This window comes from Molothrus ater, chromosome 3 (genome assembly GCF_012460135.2).
Source record: "Molothrus ater isolate BHLD 08-10-18 breed brown headed cowbird chromosome 3, BPBGC_Mater_1.1, whole genome shotgun sequence".
NCBI lineage: Eukaryota > Metazoa > Chordata > Aves > Passeriformes > Icteridae > Molothrus > Molothrus ater.
The window spans coordinates 57,116,694-57,143,566 of NC_050480.2; the positions used below are offsets into that span (position 1 = coordinate 57,116,694).

The 26,873-nt window shown below is 36.7% G+C and overlaps 1 protein-coding gene across 1 annotated transcript in view; it reads left to right on the forward strand.

The window, feature by feature from the left end:
- Nucleotides 1-24,046, forward strand: part of AHI1 (Abelson helper integration site 1) — an 82,368-nt gene extending 58,322 nt beyond the window's left edge. The window contains exons 20-24 of the mRNA XM_036380625.2: nucleotides 5,018-5,083; nucleotides 7,447-7,609; nucleotides 9,012-9,112; nucleotides 19,277-19,356; nucleotides 22,886-24,046. Of these exons, the coding sequence (XP_036236518.1) occupies nucleotides 5,018-5,083; nucleotides 7,447-7,609; nucleotides 9,012-9,112; nucleotides 19,277-19,356; nucleotides 22,886-23,123 (648 nt within the window). The 3' untranslated portion in view covers nucleotides 23,124-24,046. The remainder of the gene's footprint in view (nucleotides 1-5,017; nucleotides 5,084-7,446; nucleotides 7,610-9,011; nucleotides 9,113-19,276; nucleotides 19,357-22,885) is intronic.
- The last annotated feature ends 2,827 nt before the right edge of the window (nucleotides 24,047-26,873 follow it).

The window sequence follows — 26,873 nt, forward strand, 5'->3', positions numbered from 1 at the left end:
AACTTGGAATTAAATTCTCATTGCAGCACCATGTTTTCATTGTTTACTCATACATCATCTTTTTGTAACAAGTTAAATCACAGCTATCCTCTGTATACTTCATTGCTTATCTCTTAAATATTGACAGTAAGCTTCTCCTAACTATATTCGTTATTTCATTTATTTCTGGTTTCCTGATCACCATAATAAAAATCCAACAGAATCTGTAAATGTCAATAATTGCAACTATACATTTGATGAACCTGTATTAAACACAAAATGTATGGAGAAACTAGTGAAGAAAGAAGCAGTGGTGCTTCTGAATACTGAGTGCATTTGTGTCTCCATGAAGCTGGGCCTGTTGTACTGGAGACGTTAATCCTCCTACTCCCATGGACAGAATGGCATGGTTTAATATTCTGTTGTAATTGCACTAATTTTAATTCTTGAGAGAAATGCAATAAGTGGACATAAATTACCTTGGGTCATTTATATCTGTTTTACAATTTCAGTTAGGGGTTTGGTTTGGATTGCTTTAGTATTTTTTGGACGTACCTATTTTAAGAGAATCTGTTGAGATAGTTGTGGAAAGCTTAGATACGTAGGATTCACCCAGAAATTTTGAAAGCATGGTTTTATGTTGGTGTTATGTTAGTTGCTAAATGGTTCCTGTTTTCCTGTTTTCAAATATTTAGCCATCATATGTAATTTTTAGGGAAAAATATATATTGTTCAACCAGTACTGTAGTGTTCTCCATCACAGCAGGCTTGATAAACTTTTGCAGGACCAACTGTTTTGTGAAATGCTAGGTAGCAGCTAATCTAAAATAGTTTTTTTTGGGAGGGCTAAATTAAGGTTTTGAATATATTTTTTACTTCTTCCATTATAAACACATTAAAATATATAAATGCAGGTTAACTGAGTAATTAAAATAAAAAACTAGCATTTTTAGAAATGGTGAAATAGTTGAGGAGGTTTTGAATAATTTTAGGAGTTGGAGTATTTAACATGTTTTTGAATTGGTCTTTTTCTGTTTTTTCTGTCTTTTTTTTGTAATCCTTGTAAGTTTTTCTGCAGCAGCTGTGTTTGCATTTCTGATTTCTGTTTGTACATTGCAGGTATTAATAAAGTGCAGCCTGGTGCAGTTTTGGTCCTTTCTTCCTCTAGGCAGATTATAAATTCCCATGCTTATTAAATATTAAAGGGTGGTAATCAAATCAGGACTGTAGTTATCTGAAGCCTAAGGAAGTAACTTTACAGTGTCTATGGACACATTAATTATGACTGAAGAAGAGTTTATCATTCTTGCCAGTTGATACTTCTAGCATAATTTTAATTTAGCTACTAATACTAGTATTTGTATTTCTGTTTCCCATAGACTAAATTTGTAGTTAGTTGCCCTGAGCTAGGACCAGAGAGTGAGAACAAAATACAAAAGTGCTAACAGTATCCAGCTGTTTTCTTCTAAGTCTCATCTTACATAGCATTTAATTTAAAACTTCACTTAGTAAAGAGATTGCATAGTGTTCTTAGGGGAGGAGACAATTAAGTAAATCTGTAACTTTTAGCATATTAAGGAAGAAGACAATGGAGCAACAGTAAAATCTCAGATTTATTCTGTAGAATTTTTAAATGTTTTGCATATTAACTTTTAAGCCAACCAAGGGTTTTCAATCAGGCTCTAGAAGTTAATTTCTTATTCTTTCTCCTTTAAAAAAAAAAAAAAAACTAATCAAGAAACCACCAAAACCCAAAAGCAGCAACAAAAGAAATCTGCTAAAGGTAACAGCCTCAGAAGGTTGGCTATTACACGCTGAGGCTCAGATTTACTGAACACACAAGAGAAGCTGTAACACACATTCCTTACGTCTTTTCTGGAGTGTTTGCATGAGTAATATTCCCAGTTTCTCTTAGACTGTGTTGGCAGCTGTGGGGGGGTGGAGTGGATGGAAGCAGTGCTACTGGGAAGCATCCAGGCAATAGATGTTTGTCCTTCTTCATGTCCCTGAGTCTGTCACTGATGGGAAAAGGAGGGTGCATGACTTTGGCCATGTCTGCATAGTGGGGTTCACCCCAGTGTGTGTCGAGTCTGCCTAAAATTAATCTTAGAAAAGCTTATTTTCCATGTGCTACAATTAAGAGTTAATGGCTAATTAGAGGTTGAATTTAGTCTGTATGTTTATTCTGTTACAGTGACGAATATGTTTACCTATAAGGAAGAAGCATATGAAACTATATGAATAATTCTTTTTTCTTTAAATTTTGATATTGTGATAATTGAAGTATATTGGTTCAGTACTCGAAATGAAATCCTGACGTTTTTACAGAAAAGGCAGCAATAAGATATCACTTGTCCTTTCTCAGTGCTCCTTCTCCTAAGGGAATGAGCACTATCTAATGCTCAAATTCTGTATGCATGCCACTATACATCTGCATCAAAAAGCAAAACCTCCATTTGAGCAAGCACTGAAACTGACCCATTAAAAAGTAGTCATAAACATTTTAATTAGGGCTATTATCAGGAATCTATAAAACTTGGTAAAACAATGTATCAGGTTGCTCTCATATGCAATGGTCTCTTTTGTATCAGCATGTTGAAACATCTTTGTTTAGTTTTGAGTTAGAAATGTCAAGGGTATCTAAGAGGGTTAGTCGGGGGTAACCAGTGTGACACGCCATGGTGTAGAACTCTGCATCAACTGATGGGTCTATTTGTCTTCCTCTGAGGATGTTCCTTAATGCTGAAAGCTCCTAATAGCTTTGTTCAGCCACCATCAGTGTGACATGGCGCACTTTTTTAGCAAGCATTTTGTTTCTGTTTCTCACAGATGGTCTGCCTCCCAAAAAGACCAACTCACAGGACAAAGCTATAGCCCCACATCTGTTCCAGTGCAAGAAAAGGATTAGCTAGTTTCCATCCTGCAGGAAAAAAAGGAGACATTAATATTGTATTAAGAATGATGTATTCATACCATTCAATATGCCTGTTGCTTTTTTCAAAATCCTGAAAATGTGCCCTAATCTTGTGACCCAGCATTTAAAAAATGATATTTCTAAGCTGAAAGGGTACTAGTTTTTGTTGGATGTTCCTTGTGGTGTACCTGGTACTTGGCACTACTGGAGGGATGGCAGGGCCCAGCAGAGGCAGCCTTGCAGTTGCTGTGTGTGTGGTAGCAGCCGTGGCAATTGCCCTTGACAGCTGGAGGTAGAGGTGTGTGCAGCCAGTGACGTACCCAGAGCACCTCTTCAGGAGGCACCTCTTTGCATTGTTGTTGCCTTAAAAGTTTAAGGCAGTGTCTGAGAACATTCAGCATAGTCTCAGGGTGACTCATAGATGTTAGCTTGTTATTTCCACACAGCTTGCTCTCTTCAAGCTGTTCTCCAGTGTTTGAGAGCCACATAAATACTTTATTAAAAAATGAGAGAGAGACAGATTGAGACACAATAATGGGGCAATATGAGTACCCGAGCTAGATACCTAAATAATACTGCTAATAATTCTGATGAATCATTTTTGAGCAACAGGAGGCACTCCCATCCCACAGGCTAAGCACATTGCCTGCACAGTTCTCTTAACCTTGAAAATGAGAATTAACTGAAACCTGTACAACAGTGCTGACTACTAATAGACCACTGAACAAGCAGTGTACTCTGAACTGCAGCTCCACCAGTCTTTGTTCAAAATTTGTTTATCAAATCAGGCAGTTACACTTTTTTTTTTTCCTTCTGTGCATGTACATAATTATTCAGAACTCTTTAGGTGGTAGGCTTAGATGTTCTGGTAGATGATAAGAGCTGAGTGCAACTGCTTTTGTACTGAGTTCATCTGTAACTGCTGTGTGTGTCTGTAACTAGTGTGGCAGTACCAAAACAATCTGGAGACTGGATGGAGTTCAGGATAGTCAGTGGTTTCTTTCCCATATGGGATAAGCCCAGCTAAATTATGGAAACCACATTGAGGGCAAGAATCCATTCTCAGGAATGGCATTTATTCTACTGAGGATTTGCAAGGATTTTCTCTGTAATTTGTAATGATGTTCTTGGACCACCATAATAAAAATTTTTAAAAAACTACAAACACTGAAAATAAAAAGAACAATACATTATAGATAGATTTTTTAAAAGCAGAAGGAGAGAAAGAAGTTCATGCAAAAGATATATGTAGGAGTGGCTGTAAAATATGAAAGAGATAAAGTATGTTGGATTAAAATTTTCAGATTTAAATGGTTATAATGCAATATATCTGTTAGAGGTGGAAATGTTTACTTCACAAAGCACACATTTACCACTTCTAAAATATTTTAATTGCTGTGTAATATTCTATTCTGTATGGTAGTGTGTGTACTGTGATGCACACAAAACAAAGGGGAAATTGGTTTCCCCTTTGTTTAGAAGACCATTGAAAAAAATTAAGTAACACTAGCAAAGGATTTCCACCTCTTCCTTTTTTTCCCCTAGTCTGTTGCTCCTCTGCTAATTTTCATAATTTTTCTACTCTAAATCTTTTAGCTTAAGCATTCGATTATTTTCAGAAATCAAATTGTTTTAAGGTACAGGCTGTCCTGATTATTGCAATATATACCTACTATTCTTTTGAATTCATTGAAAGTCTGAAGAGCAAGTGGTGAGGATAGAACAATTAGAATTAAAGTACTGTTTATTAAGACCAACCTAAAATTCTCCATTATATGGAAGTGACATTTTTGCATACTGGTTCAGAGGTAAAGTCCACTGCAACAACTTCTTAAATATCTGCTGTAGTGTTTGCAATGCAAACAAGCTTGGACTGCACAGTCTTCAGTCCAGCTGTGTCTTTAGTGCAGTGTACATACTTGAAAAATTTAATATCTTTTTCTAAGCATCTACCAGCCAATAGCCAATATTACTCAGTTTTGCTTAACATCACTGCTGCTTTTTCATTTTTGAAAAAAGCATTTTGTTGTAGATAATTCTTACTGTCTTACAGGAAAAATGAAAATACAATCATAGTTTAGCAAAATGCTTCATATTAAAATTTAAAACAACTTATTCTTCTAGAGTGAGGACAGCCTGGCTGCACTGGGAGTGGGAGGAGGAAACAGTTGTCCACCCGGGCAAGAGACAGTAAGTATTATGTAATTTTTTGCAATATCTTTTGTACCTGTTATATTGTATCCACTTTCAAAAGCATGTCTTTCTTTTAGCATGATCCCGAGGACTTTTTTTTCTACTATAGATTTTTTAATTCTTACAAAGATGTTCATAACTACATTACTACATTACTTCTGGGTTAATCAGTCTTGAAAAACAATATAATAAAATTTTGTTGAATATAGATTTTTTTTTTTCTTTTTGCTTGGACATTGACCCAAATAGAACTTGACAAATCTTTACATTTGTCCAGAAATTTAAAGAAAATTAAAAATTTAATTTTTAATTTTCTTTAAATTTCTGGACAGATTTAAAGAAAAAAGTCCAGAAAAAAGACCACTGCTTTAGGTATAATTGTTTGTGGTATAAATTCTTCTTTAGTTCTGAGGTGCATTTCTTATATCCTGTTATGGTCATTTTTCTGATCATATTTTGACAGAGAATATAATGACAATTTCACAATTTATTTCAATTGCCAGACTTACTAAGCCAGTTGTATTACAGGACATATTGATATATTAATTTCTTATTTCTGAGAGACAGACTTGATTGATTTGAACTGTTTGTGGCAGTTTCCATGTGACTGAATTTTTGTAATTTTTTTTAAAAAATACAGCATTTGCACCAGAAGTATCTTGCAAAAGACCCGGCAAAAAAAAGTAGTTCTTGCTCTGCCTTTCATTGTTTTTCATGCTGCCAAGTAATTAGTGTTGCATTCCTACATTCCCTTTTGAGTTTTGGGTTTTTTTCCCTTAAGTGACCTCATGGTTTTCATGAGGTTGTCACTTAACTGAAGTGGGCACTGTTAGAGCACCTCTTACTGGACATGGTCATGGTGCTCATTAGTGTGGTTTAGCTTGGTTCTGTTCTACAGTTCATATTTCTGCCAATATCACTCGAAATTACTGTTAGCTTTCCTAATGCAGGGAGGAGAGTTATGATAAAACACATTCCATGGTTTAGCTTCTTTATGTAAATTCAAGACTACTGAATGCATATTTAGGTAAATTTCCAGTCTACTGAAAACTATGCTGATACTAATTCTTTAGTGCTGACCAGCTCACAAATTTCCACATAAAATTTACAATGGTAGAATCACTTCCATCTTTTCCCATTCATAACTGATTTAATCTCTTTAATTGGTGACATGGAATTATGGAAATACAAGTGACATTGGCTATATTTCTACACACGCAACTCACAGGTGATCCTGCTCAAAGCAGAAATACAAGTATAAATAGCACTGTGGAATTCAGCAGTCTTAACTCAGCAGTCATTACTCTGCATGCATGAGTAATAAAAAAATAAGGGCTTTTTCCTATCTGTATCATCATAACTTTGCTGTCTCCTTCAATCCCATTACCCCTCCTATTGCTCCTAATGATCCCTGTTTCTGACCTCTACTTACAATTTATTAGAGGAATATGAGGTGAAGATTGTAGGTAGGGAAGCAGCATTCTGTGTGTAAAATAGGTCATAATTTTGCTCTTCACTTACGATGAGGGAAGTGAGCAATTCCGTTATTCTTTCAGTTCATTTGTTTTCCTTTCATGCTTCTCTGCTCAGAGTTCACTAGGACAGATTTTTCTTCATAAGGCATAGGAAATAAATAAGAAATTGTACTTGATATTTTCATATTCAGCTTAGAAAGCAGGCTTCTAGTAGTTTATTATATGTAGTATCCATGGTCCTGATGACTGTTAGTACTTTTTTTCATAAAAGTATAGCTGCAGTGAATTTCACTGTCAAATAGATTTATTATGTGAAATGGAATATAAATGTATTTTTTGCAGATATTTATAAAATTGTATATCCAAATGCTTATTGCTAAACAAAACAAATGAAAAATAGAAAAGAAAAAATAAAAAATGGAGTGATCAAAGCAAAACTTTGCAATGTCTTTTTGTATTAAATTTTTCCTTGGATAAAGCTGTCATACTGTTGAAGTATTTATTCAAACACATATGCTTCATGAGCACACAGAGAATGGGATCTGAAGGTGGTGTAACAATTCTGAGAAAGTGACTGTATGAAGTTTTTTTTTCCCTTTTGCTTCACAAGCAAATTGCTTATAAAACTAACAGCTGCTGTTTTGAAGCTAATCTTAGTGAATTGAATGTTCTTAACCATTTCTGCAATCCCACAGTCCTTTATCTTGCCTCTCCTGCTGCTTTCCCACCACCCCTGATCCCATTAGCAAAACTTGAGGCAGCCTCAGCTTTTACCAAAGTGCAGCTTTGGTTTCAGCTGCTTTTCTGCAAGAGGAAGTGGATGTTGCGCTTTTTTCTCTGTGGCATGGTTGTGATAAAGCTGTGGTGTTCTTATCTCTCTTTTAGGTAGTGGCTCTTTATGACTACACAGCGCATCGATCAGATGAGCTAACCATCCATCGCAGTGACATTATCCAAGTGTTATACAAAGATAATGATAACTGGTGGTTTGGCAGCCTAGCAAATGGACAGCAAGGCTATTTTCCAGCTAATTATGTGGCTGGTGAAAGTAAGTTTACTGCTGTCTTCCTGGTATACCGGTGTGGGTTTAACTGATGCTCCAAGATTTTACCGTGCTGTTCTGCTTATTGTTCTGAAGATAGGAATTTATGTAGTACACACGTGGCATAATGATGACTTATTGTGGTGCAAAAATTGTATTAAGTTAGCTAACCATTGCACTTTCAGTTTATGGAATAAGTCAGCTTATTACTGACTTAATTATCTGTCAGCTGGATTGATCCCTTGTCTCCTCTAACGCAGAGCCACCTCTTTCAGGCCCCAGCTTGGCAATGTTTTAGGACACATCAGAACATTTTGCAAACGTCTTGGGGTTTTTTCTTAGGCAATTTCCATTAAATCTAGCTTTTGTACAAACTCTTAATTTTCCTCCTGCTCTAATGGAGAATGTTCAGTTCCCAAATATCTGGATTTCAGTATGAAGTTTTAAAAGAACAGTAATGGTTAAATCTCACATTTGAGCATTGAAGTTGCTACCAGGTCCTTTTCATTAAAACAGTTTTGATTAAACTGATACAGACAAACCTAGATGAATTTGAACAAATAATATAGGAAGCATCCTACTTAGTCCACTGCTGTAAAGATGCTCATTGTGCTGGTGTAAATATTCAGCTTGTGGACACAGCTTGTGGTTGCACACTACAAGAAATTCATTTGCCTTCCTAAATTATCAAACTATCAGTTATACTGGTATTTAGAAATCTTTTAACCCAACATTTCTCAAGATGGTTTTCCCCATTTTTTAGTTCCTCCCTATGTCTTTAAAGTGAAATCTAGTATTTAAGCCTCTTTCCTAAAAAACACTTGCACATAACACTGTGCTCACTTGATGGGGTCAATTAAAGTTAGATTTACTATGCACTTCCCTATTGTCTTCTCCTTCTACATCCTGTGCACTTTGCCCTGCCTTTCCTCCTTGTAAGATAACCCAGAGAGAAGCGTGAAGGAAGAGTCTTCAGTGAGGGCCTTTAAAAAGTGTTCTGAAAAACAAAGAAAGACAAAACCTAAACAAAATATTTGAGGCAGCTGTACAATTGTGAAAAAAAAATCTCTGGTAAATAATTAGCTATTGCAGTTGATGATCATCTTATTGAATCAAAAGAAATATGTAAGATACTTTTGTTAAGTATTCACTGCTTCTTAACAGTATGGACTTTGTTCTTAGGTAAATGTTTGAATGGCTTTATACAGTAACCAATATATACATCACATTTAAATCTAAACTTGCTAGTATAAATAAAGGTTTATGGGATAAATTCTCATACATTTGCCTTCAGACATTTTTCACCTGGTTTTGTTCACATCCTGGTTTTGGCTAGATTGTAATGTCATGGTGGTTCACAAATTCTTTCATAGCTCTAATAATGGTGAATTATGGTTCCTCTTTTCAGAAGAATATGAAGAACAGCCTTCAGGATTAATACCAGATTCTGCTCCTCTCCTACCAGAAGGATCAACAGAAGCAGAGGAAGGTTTTCTGACACTAGATAAGGTAATAATTTGAGAAGTAAGGATTCTGTAACTAGAGGTAGGTTGTATTTTGTGTGCCATATGGACTGTATTAATTTTTGATCTTTTATGTAAAAAATTCTTATGTGTAGATCTCATTCCAGGCAAGTAGGTGTACTTCCAATAGTAGTTTAATATTTATCTTGTGTGGAATCAGCTGTTCCATTGTGTGACAATTAAATATCCTGCTTACTTCCACTGTTCTAATGGGTGGCAAATCTCCCATTGACTCCAGATTTACAGAGGTTATGTGTGCATAAGCATTCCTCTTTCTGTGATTTTTGTTAGTCAGAATATACAATATGGACAGAAGAAAAAGAAACAGGACCCGGGTTTTAGTCCAGGAAAAGAAATGGACATTTGATTTTTATGGACTGGGCTTTTTTTTCCCTGAATTTTAGAGATTCCACTATATGCAAAGCAGGCCAATTAACTCTCTCTTCTTCAGAGGATTAGAAACTTTTCATGCTTATGTTTCCCCTCTGTGAAATAAAACTAATGATTGTCTTAAAACATGGGATATCTTCTAAGAAAAAAAGTAATTAAAAATTAGTTCACCAACTGTTAGAATTTAAGAAATTTTTATATCAAAATGTTTGTATCCTTAATAAGTGTACTTTCCACAACTTTCATTTTCATTTACTGAGATGGTACTAACACAACTACTTTAAAAGTATTGCTCAGATTTCTTTCAAATTATTTGAACATGTACTTTCCTAAAATTGAATCTAATATTTTGTATCTGATTTGCAAGACTCCAAGCATATTCAGTGTTGCTTAGTTACGACTTTTGGGGACTTCTCAAATGATTCATCTAATCTTTGCTCCATGGTGTATACAATCATAGAATTATTTAGGCTGGAAAAGGCATTGCAGTGTTCAAGGTTAAAACATTCAAGACTATTTCTGTTGACCTTTTTTGTGCAGCTTCTGTTTTTAGGTAGGTGAATATAGAGATAGCATTTAAGAAGTTATTGAGATTACTCACTTGGCAATCTTGTTGAAGCTGGCTGTCTTCTTGGAGCCAGCTGCTATAAATTGAATTACTCGGTGTTTTGTTCCTAACTATACTTGAAAAATCACTAGTAGTAGTAGTAATTAATCTGAAGTATCCTTTACATCTCTGTACCTGAGAAATTCCTAGGTAAACCATTATCCAGCAAGGGTGCTCTACTTCCAGATACTTCTGTAAAGGTAGACTGGAATTAGAAGAGAGAGAGAAGCGTTGTTATACCTATTTTTATTAGACTTGGTCATTGTTATCCACATATGTTTTTCTGTTTTAATCTGGTAGAAATTTAGTCAATTTACTGTATCACAATACTTTTATGTACACCAGCTACTGTTACTTACATTTGCAACCCATATTTGTTATTCAGCTTTGTGAGAAGCAACATTTGATTAGTTTCGATTGCTTAGAATTTCTCAAGTGTCTATGGCTGACATATTTTTCTAACACTAGTTTTTTTATTACTGGTAGTACTTGTTTTAATAATGCTGAGTTTTAACATTATTTAATTAAAATGCTCTTAAATTGAATTCTGCTTGTACCTTGAGTTAAATTAACTACATATTTAATAATTAGTTGGAATTTTGTAGTAGTCTACAAGAAAGACATAATGAATCAAATGTACAGTATCAGTCCAAAACCAAGCAAATACATTGCTTTTATCTTGCACAGCAGCCAATGGTAGTACAAAATCATACAGAGTCTAGAGGGAAATTGTGAAACAGGTCCTAGAAAAAATTATATAAGGGGATATACATATGAGATTAAACTAGCAAAGAATGAACACTGGAGAGGGCATACAAAGTAATACCTGATGTGAAGTCAGTGCACTCTTCTTTCTTTCACTTTTCTTTCCTTCTGCTGTTAAACAAGATCAGGGAGCATTAAGCTGGAATGGAACACATCTACTATTGGTAGAAGGAAATTTTTGTTTATGCCATACTTAGTTACCCTGCTGAACTCAACTACTACAAGACACTTAAATGTGTGTGCTTAGGGATTAATCGCTTTAATAACACATTTTAGGCTGAGGTAATGGCTGAGATTTCAAAAGCATTGGAATGGCTGGGAAAAACGATTTGGTGGATTTTTTTAAATTTCAAGTCACATCGGCACTGTATAAACCATCAAGAGGATAGTGACTTTAACCAATGATGAATCAAATCTCTGTAATACTTTCGATGCCTTGAAATGTAATAGGTTTACAAAAGCTGCAGAATTCTGCACGGAAGAAACAACTTCTCATTCAGCTGTTTGCCAGAATGAATGAAAGTTTTACAGGGCTTTGGCTTTAGGCAATACCAGAGACTTCTGAGACAAAACTGCTAAGATGACCACTGAGGGGGCTCATCAGTTATGGCAGTTCCTGTCTTGCAGCAGTGACACAGCAACTTTTCTTCCTAATCCTTTCACTTTTTTTCAGTATAAGACCTGATGAAGGGAAATGCCAATTTCCTTTATATGGGAGATAAGAAAAATTTAGTAAAACCCTGCATTTTGTTGGGGTTTTGTTTGGTTTGGGTTTTTTTTTCCTTGCTTTGGCAGAAAAGCTTTTATTTTTTTAATCCAAAAATATTTATTGAGTATAATTAGGTTGTTGCTTAAGTTGTTGACACAAGCAGTAAAATATAAATTAATATTTTAGTTGGGTTTTTTTGGGACACAAGCATGTTTTCCCAAATACTTAGTTATACCTAGGTCTGTTATATCTATTGTTCTTTCTGGGTTTTTTTGAGGATTACTCAAATGTTTTACACTGTTAAGACTGCAAAACAGTTACTGTGAAAATCATCCTAGCAATTACTTGTGAGATTTTGGTACTGTTCAAGACTAAGTAAGGCACTTAAAATATTGACTATGACTATGGTTTTAACTACTGAGAATACCTGATAGTCTAATTAAGAATAGTTTTTAAAACTGCAGATATTGCACATGCATATCTAACAAATCGTCAGGGCTTTATGAGTGAATAAAGTGGAATTATTAACATTAGAAGAGGGTGTAATACTTAAGATCCAATATTAAGCTTTGCAAATAATTTCTAGAAAAGCTTTAGTTCAAAGAACTTTCTTTCAAAATACTTTCTACCATCAGTTTTGCATTCATAACAATAATTTTATGCAAACCTTGTTTTCCTGCCTTAGGAGTTACTTAACTCCTGAGCCACAAAATTAGGTCATAATGATCTTTAATTACAACATGCATGTAAACTGCCAATTGAAATTTCATGGAGTGAAGTTCTCACTGCACTGATGAAGAATTCCAAGAAATAGAGATGGATTTATCAACTGGCTGCTCCAGTTAATGTCTTGTTTTTGGGTTCCTTAAGATGAAGGTGGAAAGGACAGCAATTCAGATAGGGTTCTATTAGAAACCATAGTGTGGGTTTTGCAAAATTTTGGCCAATCAGAAACATTTCAGAGTCTATAGAGTATTTTTTTTTTTCCCAGAAGTTTTCTGCTGGCTGTAAGATCTTGTGAGCATGTTTTATAATTCAATGGCCTGCCACTCACTACATGAAATACATGTAGCTGGATTCTGAATATTAAATATGCAATGCCATGTTACATGAGAATAGATAGTAGGAAGTAGTAATAGACAAAATAGTAAATTCAAAGCTTCCATTAAAAGTGTAATAAAGTATTTTTTCTGGTATATTTATCTTTGGAAAATGATGCGAAGATGTAAATAGAAAAAAAAAGAAAAGGCTTACTGGCAAGAACCACATTATTATTGCACAATTTGAATAATCTACCCAAAGGTCATCAAAACTTGATTCCATGTACATTTAAACAAAGTTAGGGATTATCACTGTTCACATAAATAATTCATGGTCTCACTCTTCTTCCCCTAGAGGAGGTCCTTGTCAGACTTTGTGAATACTTAGCCCAGTGTGTCTGAAACTAAACTGCCAAGCAATTGATGCTTTTCCTCTGGGCTTGAGCTGTTTACATGAAGGTGATTTTGTGGGCTTAACATTTATTTATTGAATCTAAAAATTTAGAAAGCATGAAAAGCTTGTTCCATATTTCAAAAATAATAGCTAGAAGTTTTTCTGTTAGTTTCATAAACACTTTTATTGTTTGTATTGTTTCTATTTTCTCCATTAATGTTACCTTTCTTCAGGTTACTGAGGAACACTTCAGAGACTGATTATCTTTTAGGAAGAGGAGGGGGAAATAGGAAGATGTGATTATGCTAATGAGGGAAATACTAAGGAATTAATACAACTAAACTCTTGCAGTGAATAGAGCTGAAGACTTTTGACGCATCATGAAGTCTGTTCATTTTCAAGGTTCAGGGAGATAGCAGAAAAAAAGTGATTTTCAATTGAAGTACAATGTATTGTAGTGAAGTTCATAATTCTGGGCTTCATTCCTAGCTAATATGATTACAGATCTCTCTTTCTGCAGGTATTGACATCTGGTCTGAAAGAAACTGCTTTTCTAGAATCAATCTGCAAAGCTACTGTGTAGTCTTCCACATATATTGTTTAATGGCATTATAAAATAGATATTTCTTTATAAATCCTATTTTTGAAGTAATAATTACTTTGATTATTCTTTAAGAAACCATTCATCTGAAGGAAATGTTGCTGTGGCACCATCTATAAGGAATGGGCCATTTTTTAAATCTTGACCCAATATTAACATATTTTAGCTTTTGAGTTCTTTAGTTTTCTATTTCTTAGTACTCTGTTTTTCCTTTAAAATGTAGTTTGTACTGTTTGAGATAGAATCATAGAATGTGAAGGGGTTGGAATGGACCTTAAGGATCATCCAGTCCCAACCCCCTCTGTCATGGGCATGGACACCTCCCACCAGACCAAGTTGCTCAAGGCTTTATCTGACCTGGCTTTGAACACTTGCAGGGTTGGGGCATCCACAGCTTTTTTGGGCAACCTGTTCCAGTGTTTCTCCACCCTCACAGTAAAGAATTTCTTCCTAATATGTAACCTAAACTTCCCCTCTCTCCATGTATACCCACTATTCCTTGTCCTGTCATTACAGGCTGTTGTGGGGGCCCATTCAGTGCCCCCACTGAGGCTTTCCCAATCCACACAGCAGTCTCTTGCTCCCGCTTCCTTCCCCCTTTCCACTGCACCAGAATGAAGTTGAGAATTGGAAGCACAAAAGGTGAAGATCATGGGTTGCGATAAGAAGAATTTACTGTAAACAGCAATGAGATAAGAAAATGAACAGTAACATCAGCAATGTTAATAACAAAAGTGTACAAAAGAGAGAGTGATTCACATCCAAAGATGCTCTCTGTGGAGCCTGCTACAATAAATTAGTGCCAGATGGCTTCTGCTCACCAAGTTTCGGACTGGAAGGAACAACCTTCTCCAAGAGAGTCCTTTTTCCCCCACGCCTGGCAATGATATGAGGTCTTATCACATCTGGGTCCTGGCTGTGCCCCTCTCAGCTATTGCACAAAATTTAACCCTGCCCTGGCTGAAATCAGGACACAGAAAAAGAGTCCCTCTCCAGGTTCTCTGTAGGCCTTGAGACACTGAAAGGTTATGAGGTCTCCACACATTCTCCACCTAACCTTCTCTTCTCCAGGCTGAACAGCCCAAACTTTCTCAGGCTGTCTTTGTAGTGATGGTTCCAGTTCTCTAATCAACTTTGTGACCTTCCTCTGGACTTACTCCACCAGTTCCATGTCCAGAACTGGGCACAGCACTCCAGGTGGGGTCTCACAAGAGCAGGGTAGAGAATCCAGATCACCTCCTGTGACCTGCTGACCACACTCCTTTGGATACAGCCCAGGATTTGTTTGGCCTTCTGGGCTGTGAGCACACATGGCTGGCTCATGTTGAGTTTGTCATCAGGCATCGCCCCCAAATCCTTCTGCACAAGGCTGCGCTCAGTCACTTCTCTGCCCAGCCTGTAGGTGTTTCTGGGATTGCCACAACCCAGGTATAGGGCTTTGTACTTTGTTCAACTTCATGAGGTTTGCATAGAGCCAGCTCTCAAGGTGCCTCTGGATGGCATCCCTTCCCTCCAGCATATCAGCTGCATGTGCAAGTTGAATTACTCTCTCTTAAGTGTGGTGCTACTTTATTTGTAAGCTGGTAGCTATGTGTTCTGTCTCAAAAAATACTTACACCTGTGCCTATAGTACTACTTGAGTCATTGAAGGAGAAGGTATCTGGTTTATAAGCAAATCAATACCTGTTGGGGGAAAAAAGAGAAGGGGGAACTTCGTGCATAGATGTTTACTGTAGGTGACCAGTCTGTTTAAAGATGGGAAGAATCAGGCTGAGCCACTGAGTTGGTCAAGTGGAACCAAAAATGCTGTTAAGTGACGCATATCTCAGGAGCAACCTGACTTCTCCCTTACCATTTTTCTCCTTGGGTCCTCTTAGGCCCTTGCTGAAGAGAATTGAACTTTTTAATGCAAATGTTAATGCAAAGCTTTGAATATAAATTCCCATAAAAATTCCCAGAGGCTAGATTATTAAGACTGAAAACAGGTGTTCTAAACCATACTGCTTCAATCTGAAGGATCTTGTCTCCACTCTTCCTCCTCCTCCTTTTGTTGTCCCTCAAAAACTCATGTAGTAGATTTGATTTCTGAGATGCAGTATTTGTTGGCGTTAAGCCATGACTACTGAAAACTCTGGTTTTCACCCAACAGACTTTTCCTTTTATGCAAAAAAAAGAAATTCATGCCAATGTCTGTCTTGTATACTGAACCATGGTTCTTCTAGATTCTCACAAGTAAGCTAATACTGTTAGATATAAGGGCCAGAATATTGTCAGTCTTATTTACAAAGGCTTGTGCTTTAAAAACACTAAAGGGGGGGGGAAAGTAATTGTAAGTTAATTGCATTTTAAATAGGAAGGTCATGGCAAAAGAAATATATGTAATTCTGGTAGCAAAGGTCTCTGCCAGTTGTTCATTTAATGGGGAAATGTGGGGATGGATGCATAATAGCAGGGAAGAAAATGATGGGTGAGGTGTGGTGTCACATTTCTCCTGAACTTGACTTGTTAGAACAATTTTGACAGCAGGCATTGGCATAGTTTTGGGTAGTTAAATACATGGCTGTGAATCTTTTATCCACGGACTGCATCATAGAAAACAAGATACAGGATTAGTACTGAGTGTAGCGTCCTAAAGACGAGCATGAAAAGGCACAGAGACATGTTCATTCTTGCCATCTGTGATCCAATGAGTTTTTAATTAGATGAAGTTCTGTAGAAACAGCTTCTATGGGAGAGTTCCTCTGTAGGCTGTAGAGCAAATTCATTTACTGTCATGGCTTGAGTCATCTGAATAGATTCCCTACTGCACCACTCTATTCTGTCCATCTACCTCCTAGTCTGCCAGAGAATCTCTGCAGACCAATCTTAGGGACAGCTCTGCACAGCCTAGAGGAAAGCACCACCAAAAACATAGATTTGGGACGGGACTATGTCCTTAGTATTTCCTTTAGATGCCCTCTGCTTCAGGCTCTTTTAGAAAGTGTGTTCTGAAATACCTGATTGCTCCCACAAGTTGCAGAGGAAGGATTTAGTGCTTGATTTACTGCTGTGGATTCTATTGGAGGGATCAGGAACTTGATATGCTTTTGTGTATTTTGCCTTTATTTATATTGCTTTGGTTGCTTCTTATGTGGCAGCAAGAGAGAATGTTAAGTATGAAATGAAAGAGCTGTAAAGCAAGCAAGCCCTTTAGAAAAGGAAAATATGTACTTTTTTACAAATTTCACTTCTATGATCATAAAGCAAAAAAACCCTTTGGAAAAGCCAAGCTTCTACAATTGACATGAACTAATGTTCTCTTCTTCTGGTGGGCTATATCTCACAAATGGGGGGAGAATTAGAGCATGGCAACAAAATTGAACACCATTAGTGACACTGTACAAATAAGCTCATTTTTTGTACATTTTTTGTTCAGCATTTGTTCTTGTGAACAGAAAAATATTCAGAAGTGTCTGAAACATTAGGATGTTTTTCTTTAAAGCAAACACTGTCCTAATAATGCTATGTTAATATTTAAGCTCTGTGATCTGGAGGAGTGTCTGGCTCACACCATGCCTGTTCAAGCACCAGCTTTACTGCATCTTAGTACAGAGGCAGTGACGACAGTGCAGAGCTCTTTGGAGCTTCCTGGGAGATCTGCCCATGCATAACAAGTGGTTGAGAGGTTTAGAAATGGACAACGATGAGATCAACAGCCTCCTCAACTCCTCCATATTCCAGCCTTCCCTGGCTTGCTCCTGACATTGACATGTCCTTAGTCAGTTCCCAGTGTGTGTTACCACACATCCTTTGCCAAAGATCTGCGTGTTTTCCCAGCCTCCACTTCTTCCTCCTGATGCTTCATCCCCTTGTTTCACCAGCTCCTGCACTGCCTCCTTGCATCTGCCACTGATCCCCTTGTTTCTTCAGTACTACTATTTCTTACATCACTAGGATGGGAAAAGAAGGTCAAGGAGTAGACTGAGAGGGACACAAAGGTGTGTGGGACAGACAAAAGGAGGTAGTGGCAGAGATATCTGGTTGATTCATAAACATCTAGTATCTAGTTCCTCCTTTGTTACATGCTTGAAAGTTTGTAGGAACGAAGTAAAAAAACAGTCATAAACAGTACTGTGGAGTGTTGGGAGTCTGTCTCCACAGACCTAGGAATTCTCATGAGTTGCCATGTGAGATGAACAGCTATCTGAAAGCCTCCAATTGTCTGCTCTTCTTTCCTTGGTACTCATACTAAAAAGCTGTGCTTTAATATATGAAAGGCTTTGTGATGAGTTCTTTTTAAAACAGATCATAAGAATTTTCAGTTAAGCAGCTTAATTTAGTGGATACTTTAAGCTTCTAACTGTAAAACAAGGATAATTTTCTGTGTTCAGGTGTCTGAAAGTATTAAAAATCTTAGTGTATTTTTTATAAGAGGTCACTCTTCTGTAGCAGCACTTCAGGAAATTCTACAGTTCTTTGGAATGGTTCATGTTTGATTATAGTAATTGTTTAGTGAGAAGATTCTGTAATATTTGCTCCAAAATGTGGGTAAAATGGTTCAGCATCATTCACACAGGATTTTCTGGAAAATATTTTGTTTTCACTGCGAGCAGAATGAACTAATGATTGTATGTATGGCAAGGAACCACAAGGTTATAAATGCTGAAGGAAGTATTAATTACTTGGAGTCATTCCCTTTTCAACGCTCCCTTGTATTTTTCATATCAGTGGTATTATATTTCCTTCTTTTGTGTTTACTTTTACCATTGACTTAGTCTCAAGTTTATTACTGTATTAAGAAGGATTTTGTGTGTGAAGTAGATGATTTTTCTTCCTAGCCCTGCCAGTGCTACATTACTGTATTCTAATAGGCTGACTTTTGTCTAAACTAATCCAGCAATCTGTGTTTTTACAGCAGACTAATTCTAATGACTAATGTTTGAACATGGTTGTTGTGTGCTGTGTAAATCTATGAATTCAGTGAGTCAATGGGAGCTTGATCCTGTTTATTCTAAGTCAGCAGAAAAATAATATTAAACTAATAAAATAATCTGTCCCTGAAGACTCAGGAAGGGCATTCACATTTCCTTATGGGAATTCTTCCATTAGGTTTGAGACCTGTTAGAATTAGGTTTATTTGTTGAGGGAGCAAGTTGTACAGAGACCCTCTAACTACTTTGGAAGTGAGACTATCTACTTTTCCAGATTTGGGGAATCTTCTTAGCCTTGAACTACAAAGTAACCTGGAGTGATTTGAATTCCTTCTGAATGAAACTTGCAGGATTAAAAAATACAGATTTTTTTGTGAAAACTATGCAATAAGAAAGCTTTATAGCATTCTGCTCTTTTACTTGTAGAAGGACAAATAACAATTCTTTTAAAACAATGTGTGTTTTAAGCTGGCTTCAAGCAGATTCATAACCTCTTGTTTCTACACATAGCTGAAAACTGTCTTTTATTTGCAAGCAGCCTTTTTTTTCTGTAGCAGGGCACTGTTTCCTTGTTTGTAACCACACAGGAGTTAACATTTTATGGCCGATAGACATTCTTTTTCAAACGAGGTATATTCTCTCCTTATTCAGGAAGCTGGTGGGTTTTCTATGCACATGTTGGCCCTGTTGTCTGTCGTCTTTTTACCTTCCTGCTTTTATTGTCTCTTTTACAGATGTCATCAGTCACCAGTAAGTCAGGGGACCTGAAATTTGCCTCCAAACATGACACAGATAGAGACTCACCTGCAACACAGTAAGCAAGAAATGCTTAAAACAATTTGCAGTGTTATTCCTAATACTGTTGTTTGAAAACTGAGTAATGTTGGAAGGGTTGATTTTTTTTTTCAAGCAAAATAAGAAGTTAACTTTAGGGTGAACAGTGGGAGAGTGCTTCACACCCGAAATAACAGTTTACATCCATATGCACATCCCCAGAAGAGCAAGGACTATAATGTACATGGCAATCAAAACTCAGGGATATAGGGTTGCTCACTGGCATCCCTTAGCTATGTATTAGGATTTATTGCTGCAGACTGAAAGCTATTTTTACACCTTCTAAAAGTTAATTAATGTAGATTCCAAAAGGTTTTCACATTCTAAAAAGATGCCAGCAGCACCTTTGATGATGACACTTGCATTTCTTAAAAATCGTAGCTCTTTGTTGTGGGAAAGCTGTAAGCAGATAAGATCTCAGCATTTTGAATGGGAGCTTCCACAATATCTTTAGCTTTTGCAACCATTTTTGCTTCAAAATTTGATATCTGAAAATACTTCCCATGTTTGCCATTGTATCTGTCACCTAAGCAAAGTTAGTTCACTGATCATTTTCCAGACTGGTTCCCTCGTCATATAAATAATCTACATTATGCTGTAAATGCAGATACATACCTCATTTGAACCTGCCTTTTCAGGTATGTATCTGCATTTACAGAATTATGTAGATTATTTAGATTATGTAGATTATTAGTAGATACAAAATCTGAATTGTGTATCTCTAGCTGTATCTTGATTTGAAAATAAATTGTGAGTGGAAAGTTTAACCTTCAAGCACAATGCGGAGTGAGCTGTGCAACTACACATTGACAGAATTCAGTGTTGAATTTTGGACACAACTATTCTAGTAGTGTATACATTAAGAAAGGAAATGCCTTAAAAGCACAGTTACTGTGACGGTTGACACAGACTGTTAGAAGTCAGTATCAAAAATTTGGGATAACTCAACTCCATTGGTAGGACTTCAGGAAAAAATTATTTTGAGTGACCTCTTTTCCAGAGCATCCACTGAAAAATGTGGGACCACAGATTTAAAATGTGGAATCACAAATAATTTAAGATTCAAGAATTTTGGGTCGTACCAAATACACATTTTCATTTTAATGGAAACTAGGGCTATCCTGAGAAGATATCACACCTAAGGAATAGAGCCCAAATGTAACTTCAGTTACATTTCAAAAAGGTGAGAGAAGACACATACGTGCTTTAATCACTGGAATATGCTCCCTCATTCTGAACCATAGGGAGCAGGAGCATCATGGAGATCCCAGTCTGAAATCATGCATGCTCCATGACATAGCACTTCACAGCAGTGACCACATGGACCAGTTTTTTTTCAGAAAAGACTATAAGCTGATGCCTTATTTTGAAGCTAGAAAAGAATCCTCTGACACTGCTGATGCCACTAGTGTGAAAAACTGTCAGTATTTCTGTTTATAGGTATTTATACAGCACACATCAGATAATAAAACAGCTCAGAAACAGGGCTGCCTATTTTTCATAAAAACTCTCACTTTACTTTTACCGAAAACATGACCTGCCAGGACTCTAGTTTTCTTGGTCGCTGCAGTCCATGTGTCTTGAAATATCCCTAAAAGTTTACATACATGCAGGTGTTGCCATCCTAACTGGAAAAAGTTTATATTTCAGCATCCAACAGCAATATCAACGGGACTTGAGATCCAGTCCAATCTGTACATAAATAGTTGCTACACCTAAAACATGCTGTTATTTTCCTGTTTTCTGTGAAAATACACTTAAGATTCATGTCACCTTGATATATATGATATGAAATTTATTTACTGCATAATTCCTAAGAATCAAGAGGTTGTCAAGTACACACTTGAAGTATGGAGAATTGAAACTTTATTACATGCACAAGTTGCTAAGCCAAATGAATGTTTACTGGTTTGCTTATGAGAACAGTATCCTTATGAAATGTCTGTTTTTTGAGAATTTCTGGGTGGAAAATAAGGTTTTGCAATAGTAAAACAAATTTTATACAAGATGGTAGTAGACCTTTATCTTAGCAAGCAGTTCATGTGTCTTCTGCAAGCTCTAGAAGAAATAGTGAAATTATGGTAAGTGATTTTAATCTAAGTTTTGATACATCATCACATCTGATGTTCAAATAATAAAAAGATGAGAACCGCTTCTCAAAATTAGAGTAGCTTTATATTGGAAATAGCATAGCAACCTACCCTTTGAATAGTAATGATTAGCTGCTACTTGTCAGCACAGCCAGTATGTCCTTAGGTGTGTTCCCATTGTATGGTTTCCTTGAGCTGCACTAGGTAGTGCTCTGCATAAATTTACACAAGACCCAGCTGAACACTGGCTTTGGTACATTGGCACTTACAACACTGGATAATTATGACTCTGTACCCTAGTTTCCTCATGCAGCAGTATTTCCTCAAATTGTTCTAGGAATCCTGACACAGAGGTTCTTAGACACTCAAACCTTTTCCTTAGGATGTTCCAGTACTAGAGCTGCAGCAATCCACATATTCATGAGTGTACAGTTCAGCGTTAAAAAAAGTTCCAACTACAGGCAGATATTCATCAGTTCATTAGCAAGGCTGATGTGTAAACATTTTCATCTATAAAATCTGATAGGGCAGTATCATTAACAGTGCAGCACTTGTTAGCACCATTTTTGTGAAAAAGACACACATTCTTCAGTCTTGATTCATCCCTTTGCTTATGTGTTTCAGCAGCATTAAACAGTTCAGGTCATAAACCAAGACCCTTTTGTGCTAGGCACAATACAAATCTTGAGCAAAGACAGTACCTTCCTTTGAAAGGTCAGTCAACCTAAATACGTAACGTATTTATAGTTAAAGTTACAATTTCTGCCAAGAGTGGGAATTTGTGATAAAAGTGGTGTAACATCTGCATAATCCCTGCCATCATGTGCAAGACCAGTCAGAGGCATCAACTGGAATACAGGAGCTTGACCAATCCTTTTGGCACTGTATGAAGGCTGATAAGCAGAAATAGACATTAAAGCCATTTCTGACTCTGTCCTTGTTCAGGTATATTAAAATGGAAAAACTAATCTTAGGCACTTTGACTACATGTCTTATTCTTGTTGCATAAATAAACCAGGAATCTCTATTTAATTGTAAGTATTTTGGTGTCTGAGCTTAGGAAAGTGGAAAAAAAACAAGTGCAATTGCTTTTATGAGAGGAGGAGACTGGTAATTTGTATTTTTTAATTACATCTCTTGTCTGTTGATCAAGATGAGCTGATTTTTAAGATCATGAGCAGTTCTTTTCAAAGCAATGCTATGATAAAAAGTAGACTAGTGGAGTGGTCTCATATTTTGTCTTCATGTTTTTTCTGTCTTTGTTCTGCTGTGGAACAGTAGTTTTTGTAGTTGTTTCAGCATTGTGCTCAAGAGGACAGGCAGACAATTGCTGTAACACATCAGCTGTAGGTGGAAAAAGCTCTAAATTTGGGCTAACTTTGTGTTTCTTTTACTCTTTTTATATCCACCTTCCTCTAGAGGTACAAAGAAAAAGAAAAAAAGGATACAAAGGAATGAGAGAGAAAATCAGCACAACTTAATGAGCGTCGATACTCCTCTGTCATCAGTTACAACTAATGGTGTTGAAAACGCACCTGCATCCCGTGGGGTGGAATTGAAGAAGAAGAAGAAAAAGGCAGCAAGAGGCTCAAACTTAAGCACGAGTGGAAGGACAAATATTGCCTTTGAGCTGGAGCACCATGAAGCAGAGGCGTAATTTATTTCTGAATGCTGGGCCGATGTTCATTACACGCGTTGAAGGCTGCAATTATGATCTCTCTTCCAGGATTAACAACAAACAAATAAATTAAAATACTTAAATATGCAAAATGGTACCAGTTGTGACTTATCAATAGTGCAAACCTGTTTCGGATGACTTTTGCCCTGGCTTCCTTGAACTCAACAGAACTTGAAGGTTCAGCTCCTCACTGGACTGGAAAAGAACTGAAACTGTCAAATACAATGTTTCCTAATTTGATATCTGATTAAACTTAGGCGTTTGTGTAGGCTGTAGATCAATCCATGGCAAGCAAAGAATCAAGTGAAAAAGTGTGATCTAGAGCAAAACATGCCCAATCACTACATAAGTTATTAAAGTAGCATTTTAAAGTGTGCTGTAAGTTAAATAGAAGAGTGTTCAGAATGGTAAAATACCAAAGGAGTGCTGACATTAAGGTGTACCTGAAAACACAAGCTTTCAAAAAATATTTTCCTGACATCAAATACGTGTTTGGACTGCATTTTGCAGCTCTGAAGGGAGTTATGGAGTAACTACCTATGCAACTACACTGTCTTCAGTAGGACTACTTGTTCTTATAAAAATTAATTAGTGTTGCAAATTCCAGGCAGTTTTATTTTTCAAATGAGGTGTGCTGCACATAGTAAAGATTCATTGCAGTTTTGTCAGAGTTCCTGGCTGCTTTGGCAGCAGTCATGCCAAATACACTTTCTTCTGTCTGAATGAAATATTTCATATCCAACTGTGTTGTTTGTTTTACTTGTAGTCCTTATTCACTTGTAAGCATCATTACTCTATTTTTTTACTTGAGTATTATTTTGTGAACTTTTACTAATGACTTCACTAATTATCTACGATGTTAAATAATTTATGTTTTATATTAAACAAAACACTTTCTATCAGTTAGTGTTGGTATTTTTTCTGGCTGATGATGTCCAGTTTATTTTTACTCTGCTAGGAAATTCTTTCTCCTCCCCCTCTGAAGCAATAAATAACATAAAATTAGAAAGCCCTTATTTAGTAGACAGGGCACTTGATTCCATTAAAAAAAGAAGTGAAAATAACAATGCTGGGCACTGATGTGTGAAATGCACCCAGATGCAGAGGACTAGTTGCTGTATATTGTAATATCTTCCTTACACATGTTTTGAAGCCAGAAAAATCTGTAAACTTTTTTCTGTTGAGTAAAGCACAGCAGCAAATCCTCTCTTTTCGCCCCACTGGTAGTTGCTATTTGCCAGCAGTCCTAACTTTCCTCTGCCTGAGTGTGTGCATGGAGCCTTGCCCTAAATGGGGCTTGCGTGTGTGTACTGGAAACTTAGTAATGTCTCTTCCCCCAGTCAGAGGTGGTGTAAAATTACCTCACTCCTGGGGCTGCCTGATTCTGTCCAGGCTCCCCACCTCTTATGTCCCTGCAGTGTGTTCCAGCTCATCATCCTGTGTGACATGTGGCATTTAGAGATTTTATAATGGGGAAAAATTTCCACATCTTACATTTCTTAAAATGTCCTAGGTCACATTTAAAACAAGGGCAGAGCGTGACATCAGGCTCCACATCAGGGAGAGCTGAGCAGTAGCCAAGATCTGGGAGCTCATTGGAAAGCATTGTAAAATGTTAATTTGCCATTGTCGACACTGAAGACAGAAATAACACTTCAGATAAACACCACGGAGAGATGGTAGTTCTAATCAAAGGCACAGCACCTCCTTTCATGCTTGCGAACTAGGGCTCCAATTATGTTCACTGCTCTGAAGCTGAATAGAGCTGCTTTGCCACACTTTCCAAATTGAGAGGAGAGGCAGCAGTAGTGTCTTCCAAGGCACAGTTCCAAATAACAATTAAGCAGAAGGAATCAGATAAGAGCCAAACATGAAAATGCAGGAGTTGAAAATAAACTTTTCATGATGTTTTCTTGTAATTGCAGTTGCTTTTGTTTTGCTTCTATAATTTTTTTTTTCTTCCCTGCCACATGGTTGGTTAGAGACTGCTTTTCCTTTATACACAGTGTCACTGTGGTGCTAGTTTTCCGCATTCATTTCACAGAAAAGGAACAAAAATATCTGAAATTTAAAAAGGTTTATGATCCTTCAGTATTAAAATTAGAGCCTTCACCCTAAAATCTCTTTAACAAATTATGAGCGTGGCACAATGGCAAAGACAGCTTTTAGCTTTTGTTCAAAAATATGGTTGATGCATTCATTTTTAGAAGAACTGCTTTTTGGTATTAGTAGAGTTTTTATGCTTCAGACATTGCTGTTGGGATTTCAAATTTACAAAAAAAAGGATAAAACTTTTAAACTCTTTAAGGGTTTAAAAGGAAGTTTTTTATTAAAAAACTTTATATAATGCTTCTTGTTTCTGTGTTAATGCAATCTACATATTTTCTAAAATCACTTTACAGTGAATATCATGTATATTTGCTGAATATTGCTTAAGCACTTAGAGGACTTAAATTTCAGTGGAAGAAGAGAATTCCAGAAGGATTCATATTTCCTACTGAAAATTTTCCTTTTTTTATTAGATGAAGCATTACGGTGTCCTGCAAAATTGTTCCCTGAGCCATGATGTGTGAATTAAAATGCAAGAGTTATAAAAGTCTCTGTGAGACTTCCTTAGAGGGTGACAAGAGTTCACTGCTGGAAGAAACTAGATAAAATGTTGCTTTAAAAAGTGTGACTATTAGACATTCATAGCTGCCTGGCAATAGCAGCATCATGGGTTTTTCATTGTTCTGGTGTTTGTAGGTTTTGTGTGTGTGGTTACACCGTAGAGTGGCTATTATGTTTTTAGGATAGGGCAGAGATACTGAGAACTGTGTGTAAATCAGCAACACAGAAGAAAACGTGCGGCCGTATTTTTCCTGTGTTTCCCAATAGCCATCAAATTGCATTTAGTTTTTTCCTTAAAATAATTTGAGGAGCAGACATCATAAAACATAATAAGTGTATTTGTAGCATCACTTAATTCAGAAGGCAGTAGGGGATGGATCACAGTCAAACAAGGGCTAATGAGAACACAGAGGAACATGACAACCGAAAGTCTCTGTTGACTAGTGAACTAAATCTGCCGGCTGGACGCAATTGTCTGATGGAGAATTGAATGTCAGGATCATTTAGGGTTAACAATGGCCCACTGCAAGCAAAAGCAGACAGCTATGAAAAATAGCCGGCATGGCAGTCATTCTGCAGGGACCGTGGATGCAAACTTGATAATGAGGCACTTCATTCACTACATCCTTCTGCTCTAATTACTCAGGTGAATAGGAAATACTTCGTTGAAGGCGGGAACAGACTAGAGCAAAAACACTTGTTTGGTAAACACAAAGAGTGATGGGGTTTTTTAATGATCCTGTTCCAGCATGTATGAAATTAGTATGTATGCAGTGCAACCTATTTTATGGATGTGGAAATTGGGAGGGGATAGAAATATTTTCTGACTAGTGGAGGGATTCATGTAAAGATTGGTACTCCAGGGTTTTCCCCTTAGCATTCTGTCCAGTGCCTATACAGAATATTGCAAACAAATTGACTTATTTTAAGTACACCTGCACTTGTAAAAATATACTGTGTTAGTTCAGTCAAGGGGGTTTATTGCTTGGAGTTTAGCATACATGCTTTAGGAACAAAACTGCTGCATGTAGGGAATAGAAACAAGAGGATGTCTGAGAGGGGGAAATAAGCAACTTCAGAAGAAAGCTGCTGCTTGGGGGAGACTTGCAAAAATGTGGC